The sequence below is a fragment of the Vipera ursinii genome, assembly GCF_947247035.1.
Source record: "Vipera ursinii genome assembly, chromosome: Z".
NCBI lineage: Eukaryota > Metazoa > Chordata > Lepidosauria > Squamata > Viperidae > Vipera > Vipera ursinii.
In genome coordinates, this window is record NC_139517.1 from 1903618 (window position 1) to 1911958 (window position 8341).

Genomic DNA, 8341 nt, shown 5'->3' on the forward strand with positions numbered 1-8341 from the left:
AAGCCCTAGGTTGCAAGGCCATCATTCAACCGGTCAATCTGCAAGTCCTGGATTGCAAGACCCCCATTCCACCGGTCAAGCTTCAAGCCCTAGGTTGCAAGGCCATCATTCAACCGGTCAATCTGCAAGTCCTGGATTGCAAGACCCCCATTCCACCGGTTAAGCTCCGAGCCCTGGATTGCAAGACACCCCCCCCATTCAACTGGTCAAACTCCGTGCCCTGGATTGGAAGGCCATCATTCAACCGGTCAATCTGCAAGTCCTGGATTGCAAGACCCCCCATTCCACCGGTTAAGCTCCGAGCCCTGGATTGCAAGACCCCCCCCATTCAACTGGTCAAACTCCGTGCCCTGGATTGGAAGGCCATCATTCAACCGGTCAGTCTCTGAGTCCTGGACTGCAAGCCCGCCATTCAACCATTCCAGCTCCGAGCCCTGGACTGCAAGCCCGCCATTCAACCGGTCCATCTCCGAGCACTGGAGTGCAAGCCCGCCATTCAACCGGTCCATCTCCGAGCACTGGAGTGCAAGCCCGCCATTCAACCGGTCTAGCTCCGAGCCTTGGAACATACCAACAGCCGTCAAACTATTGGGCCCTGATGTCCTTGCAAATGAAGAATTATGCAATATAAAAGTGGGTAGCTCGCAGCTGGATTTCTAGTGGACAGGCAAGACCGGGTAAACCCATTGGCTGCTTCCTGGAACGCTCGAGTGTGACATCACCCCAGGTGCCCCCCCTCCCACCATAACAGCCGTTGACCGGTGGCTTCCGCCGTTCTGGCCCCTGCTGTCTTTCCTCACCGCCGTGGGTCTGGTGGGGCCCTTCCCACTTATTGCAGTAGGCTAATTTTGAGACGCCGTTCGTAGAGAAAAGGAGACATAATACTACTAATAATAGTAATAGTGATAATAATAATAATAATAATAGTAATGATGATGATGATGATGATGATAATAACAATAATAATGAGGATGATGATGATGATGATGTTGGAAGGGACCTTGGAGGTCATCCAGTCCAACCCCCTGCTCAGGCAGGAAACCCTACACCATTTCAGACAAATGGCTCTCCTCTTAAAAACTTCCAGTGTTAAACCCCTAGGAAGTGGGGTACCCCTGACCTCCTTGGTGTATTTAATTTGGGATTGAATAGTCTGATTTTCTCAATCTTGGCAGCTTGAAGACGGGCGGACTTCAACTCCCAGAATTCCATCGCTGGCTGGGGGATTCTGGGAGCTGAAGTCTGCCCGTCTTCAAGCGGCTAAAGTGGAGAAAGACTGCCATTGCAACAGGTTTTAAGCACTGAAATGGGGCGGTTAGTGGTTAGCACGCCCGCTGTGGGTCGTTTAAGCGCTGATTTCACCGTTTTTTGTCCTCTTAATTTACATCCCCACCGTCTGTAAACAAAACCCAGACGAGGTTCCCCGTCTCCGAAGGGCTGATAAATGAGAAGAGATAGGAAGGGGAGTGGAGAGGCAGAGAAAGCATTTTATCATGTTCTTTTTCCAGCATAATATGGCGCCCCTTCCTTGCATTATTGTCGGTATTATTAGCGGAGGCCTTAACGAGAGAAAATCAAAGCCGGAGGTGAAGTTTTAAGGCAGACAGAACAGCAATGTTTGTAAGCCTGGGGTGGTCCAGAAGTGTGGGGGACAGGGATGATGGGAGTTGAAGTGAACAGGAAGACGAGGTAGCTTGCAGACTACTCTGCAGGGCAGTGGTGGGTTGTGTAGGATGAGTAGACTAGATTAGAGTCGAGTAGGGACAACTCTGGGGAGCAGTAGTGGCTTAAGTGGAGTAGGGTAGGGTTGAGTTAGAGTTGAGTAGAAACAACTGTGAGGAGGAGTAGGGGGTTAAGTAGAGGAAGGTGGAGTAGTGTAGACTGGAGGCAACTCTGAGAAGCAGTAGTGGGTTAAGTGGAGTAGGGTAGGGTAGAGTAGAGTAGAGTTGAGCAGAGACAACTCTGGGGAGCAGTAGTGGGTTAAGTATAGAGTAGAGTTGAGTAGAGACAACGCTGGGGAGCAGTAGTGGGTTAGGTAGAGTAGAGCTGAGTAGAGACAACTCTGGGGAGCAGTAGTGGGTTAAGTAGAGTAGAGTAGAGTTGAGTAGAGACAACTCTGGGGAGCAGTAGTGGGCTTAAGTAGAATAGGATGGAGCAGAGTTGAGTAGAGAAGAATCTGGGGAGCAGTAGTGGGTTAACTAGTGGTTGGATAGAATGGGTAGAGTTGGTTGAGTAGAGTAGAGCTGAGTAGAGTTGACTAGAGACAACTCTGGGGAGCAGTAGTGGGTTAAGTAGAATAGGGTGGAGTAGAGTTGAGTAGAGAAGAATCTGGGGAGCGGTAGTGGGGGTGAACTAGTGGTTGAATAGAATGGGTAGACTTGGCTGAGTAGAGTAGAGCTGAGTAGAGTGGAGTGGAGACAACTCTGGGGAGCGGTAGTGGTTGCACAAAAGAGAAAGAGAGGCAGCGATCTCCCCAAGGTAGGGTCAAAAAAGTCAAGATGGCAGCCATGAGGCCACAAGTTTTTGGACCATACCTTATGGACCACCCCATGAAAGGAATTAAGGGGAGAGGGTCTTAAAGATATAAAGTGGTGATCCAGGGGGCCAAAGATGAAGGACTTTCCTTCCCAACAGTTGAGCAGAAGGCTTCCAGTCGCCGGAAATCCAGGTCTTTATCTGGGCCTCCGCAAGCCCTACCTGAACCTGGGCCTGGGGGTCCCCTCTCTACTCCAGCCCTTGCTTCTCTCTCCCCAGGTCATGGCTGCCCACGTCCCGATGGCCCCCGGTCTTCCTCAGATGCTCAAAGCAGGGATGAAGTACTTCAGCGGCTTGCAAGAGTCCCTCTTCACTAACCTGACGGCCTGCAAGGCGTTGATGCACTGCCTGCGCACCTGCTACGGTCCCTTGGGGCAGAACAAGCTGGTGATCAACCACGTGGGCAAGACCTTCCATTCCTCCCATGCCGCCACCATTTTGAAGGAGCTGGAGCTGGAGAGCCCCATGGCTCGCCTGCTGCGCTCGGCTGCCGAAACACAAGAGGAAGAGACGGGAGACGGCACCAATTTTGTCGTACTGCTGGCCGGGGCCCTGCTGGAGAACGCCGAGAAGCTCCTGAGATCCGGTCTGCCCATGGTCCACATTCGAGCGGGCTACGACATGGCTTGCAAAGAGGTCCTACGTCTGCTGCCGGGCCTCGTCTGCTTCACCCTGAAAAACCCCCAGCGCCAAGAAGAGGTGCAGTGCGTGCTGCAGTCCGTCGTGGGGAGCCAAGTCTTTGGCTACCAAAAATTCTTGTCCAAGCTGGTGGCCACGGCATGCATCTCAGTGGCGCCTTCCGACCACTCGGCTTTCAACCCAGACCTCATCCGGGTCTTCAAAGTCCCGGGGGGTGGCATCTTAAACTCCTACGTCTTGGAGGGGATGCTCATCCCCACGGAGGCGGAGGGCATCATCAAGAGAGTAGAGAGAGCCCGGATAGTGGCCTACTGTTGCCCTTTTGGCATCTCCAAGATTGAAGCCAAGAACACGGTCCGGTTGGAAAGCGCGTCCCAGCTGAAGAACTTCGGGAAAACGGAGGAAAACATCATGGCGGAACGCATCCTGGGTCTCGCCAAAGCTGGGGTGAACGTCATGGTGGTGGGGGGTAGGGTGGACCCTCTGGCCCTGTTCTACGCCGACCGATGCAGGATCATGGTGGTGCGGCTGCCGTCCCGGATTCAGCTCCAGCACCTGTGCAAGATGGTGGGTGCCACCCTACTGTTCAAGCCCGCCGTGCCATCGCCCGAGGACGTGGGACACTGCTATCGTGTCTACACCACCGAGATCGGCAGCACCGTCGTGCTCGTCTTCAGCCAACACGGTACGCCGTGTCCTCTGGCCACGGTGGTGCTCCGAGGAGCCACCGGCGAGATGCTGGACTGTCTGGAAGAAGCCATCCGAGACGGCGTGCAGGTTTACAACAACTTGGGCACCGATGCGCGGTTCTTGCCAGGGGCCGGCGCCACCGAGATGGCTCTCTCGGTACGCCTGAGCACTCTGGGCATGTACTACCCCGGATGTGAACAATACGGCATTTTGGAGTTCTCCCAAGCTTTGAAAACTCTCCCCGCCACTCTGGCGGAAAATTCAGGCCTGCCAGTCAATGAGATGATGGCCAAGATGGAAATCCAGCATCAATTAGGCAACCAGAACACCGGCATCCTGCTGGGCGCGGAAGAGGCCAGCACCGTGGACGCCGTCACGGAAGGGGTGCTGGACCCCTACTTGGTGAAATACCGAGGTATCGTCCTGGCCACTCAAATCGCAATGACGTTGTTAGATGTCAGCGACATCATGGTGGCCAAGAAGAGCGGGGGTCCCAAAGTACGAGGAGATAACCCCAACTGGGACAAAGAACCGGATGAGTTGGATTGAGGGTGGTGGGGGGTCTCCTTTCTCCTCAGGCTGGCCAAGAGCATCCCGTACAGAAATTAGCGGGCCTGCCGCGCGCAGCGTCTCCATCCTTTTCAGTTTTGGCTAATAAAACCTTGGTCTCTGTCAAAAGAGGAATGGGTTTCCGGCTTGCCATCCGGCCGTGAGTAGCGGGCTGGGAAGCCATCTTGGCTTTCCCAACCACGTCCCTCTTCTCTAACATCTGGATCTGCTGGTCAAAGCTGGTTAAGAGTTGGATTCCGAGGATGGAGAGAAAAGAAATGATGGGGAAAGAGTTCCCACACGATTAACGTAGGCAGGTCCGTCCTCGACCTCCGAGCGCAAGTGAGGCCCAGCCTTTCCGTCGCTAAGCGAGACAGGTGTTCGGCGCATTTCGCCCCCTTTTTGCGACTTTTCTTGCCACCGTTCTTAAGTGAATCGCTGGCGCTGTTAGTAAGGCGGTTGTTAAGTGGCTTCCCCACAGATTTTGCTTGTCGGAAGGTCGCAAAAGAGGGTCACGGGACACACACACACACACACCCCGGACACTGCGACCGTCATAAATACGAGTCTAGTTGCCAAGTGTCCGAATTTTGATTACGTGACCCCCGGATGCTGCGACCGTCATAAATACGAGTCAGTTGCAAAGTGTCTGAATTTTGAGGCGGCAAGGGTGAAAAAAAAAACGGTCCCAGGTGACTTTTCCCAGTGCGGTTGCAACTTTGAACGGCCACGAAATGCACTGCCGTAAGTGGAGGACTGCCTCTAATTTACCGCAAGAAGGAACTGGGGTGGAGGTGGGGGGGGGGTGGGGGGGTCTCCTGGCTGGCGTCCTGCGGCTGCACCTGCAGCTCTTCTAACTCCAGGTCCAAAAGCGGCAATTAGCGAGTACGGTTCCCCGTCCAGGAGTAATTAACTCATTGGTCCACGATGAGGCTCATTTCTCCGCAATCAATTCAACGAAAACCACGTCGGTTTTCAGGTGCAGCCTCACATTTGGCTGAGGAACGGCTGGCAGAGCTTTTTTTTGTGGTGGGGGGGGCGAGACAGCAGGCCTGGCCATAATGGAGGAAGCAAAGGGGGCAGCCCCCCCACCCCCCCATCCTACCCCTCCCTCCAGCTTAGGACAGTGGCCCTTTAAGAGTACGACGTAAACAGCCACGCTTAGAAGTAGCCGAAGTTGTGCAGGTCGCCCTTGACTTAACGACCACCAGGGATCCCCAAATTTCCATCCTTAAAGGGAGACGGTTGCTCAGCGCCCTTTGCCCCATTTTACAACCTCTCTCGCCGCTAAGGGAATCGTCCCTGCGGTCGTTAAGTGAGCAACGCAATTGCTCAGCGAATCTGGGGTGGTTTTTTTTTTTGCTCCTTGCTGGTCAGGAGGTTCGCAGAAGGGGATCCCGTAGGACTCTGCGACCGTCGTAAACAGGAACCGGTTGCCGAGCGTCTGAATTTGGACCACAGGGTTTATAGGGGGAGGCTGCGAAGTTCGTAACTGTGGGAAACGGTGGTCAGACCCTGGTTTGTTTTTTTTTAGTGCCGTTGTAACTTTGAACGGTCGCTAAGTGAACGGTTGCAAGTCGAGGACTTCCGGCATTTAGCAAAAATTAAGCAGGAAAGAAACAGGTGTGTGGAGGTAGCCTCTGACTCGCGACCATTCATTTAGTGACCATTTGAAGTTACAACGGCCCTAAAAACAGGGACTTAGGACCGTTTTTCAGACTTACGACCGTTGGGGCCTCACGTGAACAAAATTCGGATGCTGGGCAACGGACTTGTATTTATGACGGTCGCAGCGTCCCATGGGGTTTGTGTGTGTCACGTGATTTCCCCTTCCGACAAAACAAAGAAAGTCGAAGGGGAAGCCGGATCCACTTAACAGCTGTGCGACTCGCTTAATGACTGCAGTGTGCTTCACTGAACAACGGTGGCCAGGAAGGTGGTAAAACGGGGCAAGCCTCGCTTAACAGCCGTCTCGATTAGTGATGGAAGCTTGTGGGGGGGGGTTCAGTTGCGGGCGTACCTACGAGGACTAACTTCATGACAGAAGTTTGGCACAGTGCTCCCACAATTCTTCTCCACCCAACAAGTTCGGCTCACACAGTGGCCAGCCCGGAGAGGTGGGGGGTGGGGGAGTAAGGGGGGGTTCATCAAGGAAAAGGGGGGGTTGGCCAGGCCCTCCCCACCACCATCCTTCCTCCCTCCCCCCCCCCAGCCTGCCTCCGAGACCCCCCCAGAAAGTCAGGTGCGGGTTCAGAGTGGAAAGCCAGCTGTTTGCAGCCTGTGGCTTCCAACCTCAAGTGAGCGTCTAGGGATGGCTCCCGCAGCGCCAGCCAAGCCTGGAAATGCAGCCAAGCAACCCGGAGAGGAGTTAAGCTGCAATGATTGGTTTGGCGCTGCTTGTTCCAGCCGGGAGCCAGCTCGATTGCAAGGAGAATGCGCCGCGCCGCGCTTTAATATTTGAAAGAAGCCCTGCTGCTTCAATCTGCGGTTGAAAGGGAGGGGGGCTCTTGGCAGGGATGGGAGCATGAGGACTAGTCACCTTCTTCCCATTTTAATTTGCTCGTTGCGTCCCCCTTCGGTTGTCCTTGGACAGCCGTGTAGCAACTCAGTCACCACGCTGGGATGCAGTCAGCTTGTTACTCATCCCTTTGTTCACAGACTGGGTACAATGGTGCCTATTTGGCTCTAAGGTGGACACACACAGGCACACCAACACACTGGCACACCAACACACAGGCACACACACACACACACAGAGAGATACACACTGCACCCTTTGCCTGAGGAGCTTCTGAGCAAAAAAACGAGGCTTCTCCAATTCTTTAGCAATGAAGATTCGGATTTTTTTGATCTCCCTTGGGGTGGCGTTCTTAATGTCTTTGTGTAAATGGAGGGCTAATTTTCTTAACCATGCTGGCTGGGGAATTCTGGGAGATCGCCCGTCTTAAAAGATAGTGCTAGGGAATTCTGGGAGTTGAAGTCCACCCATTTGAAAGGATGCTGGCTGGAGAATTCTGGGAATTGACGTCCACCCGTCTTAAAACACTCTGGCTGGGGAATTCTGGGAGGCAATAAGTCCACCCGTTTGAAAACACAGTGCTGGGGAATTCTGGGAGTTGAAGTCCACCCATCTTAAAACACTCTGGCTGGGGAATTCTGGGAGGCAATAAGTCCACCCGTTTGAAAACACAGTGCTGGGGAATTCTGGGAGGCAAAGTCCACCCATCTTCAAACCCTCTGGCTGGGGAATTCTGGGAGTTGAAGTCCAACCATCTTAAAACACTCTGGCTGGGGAATTCTGGGAGGCAAAGTCCACCCATCTTCAAACCCTCTGGCTGGGGAATTCTGGGAGTTGAAGTCCAACCATCTTAAAACACTCTGGCTGGGGAATTCTGGGAGGCTATAAGTCCACCCGTTTGAAAACACAGTGCTGGGGAATTCTGGGAGGCAAAGTCCACCCATCTTCAAACCCTCTGGCTGGGGAATTCTGGGAGTTGAAGTCCAACCATCTTAAAACACTCTGGCTGGGGAATTCTGGGAGGCTATAAGTCCACCCGTTTGAAAACACAGTGCTGGGGAATTCTGGGAGGCAAAGTCCACCCATCCTCAAACCCTCTGGCTGGGGAATTCTGGGAGTTGAAGTCCACCCCTCTTCAAATTGCCAAGATTAAGGAAGGTTGATGCTCCCTCTGCTCCGCCCACAGCCAGAGCCCAGCAAGGCAGCTGGGGATTCCCATTGACCTGAGGACCCCCCCCAGCACTTGGGCTGAGCAGCTTCATTTGCCCCCCACCGTGGGGCTTCTGCTAATGGGGCACGGCGACCCAGGCTTCCTTAAGTGGGCCCAGGGTCCAGCTGAGCCCTGGATTCAAATGCCGGCCATCAGTGATGGAGCCAAGGAGTGGGGTTGATTTTGAACAAGTCTCGGCA

General features: G+C 53.8%; 1 protein-coding gene across 1 annotated transcript; it reads left to right on the forward strand.

Moving 5' to 3' along the window:
- Positions 1-2757: 2757 nt before the first annotated feature.
- On the forward strand, positions 2758-4526 carry LOC310648710 (T-complex protein 1 subunit theta-like; the record flags this gene model as incomplete). Its single annotated transcript, XM_083376725.1, has 1 exon — positions 2758-4526. The coding sequence occupies one exon, from the start codon at positions 2758-2760 to the stop codon at positions 4411-4413; it is 1656 nt and encodes a 551-aa protein (XP_083232851.1). The 3' UTR covers positions 4414-4526.
- Between the last annotated feature and the right edge of the window lie 3815 nt (positions 4527-8341).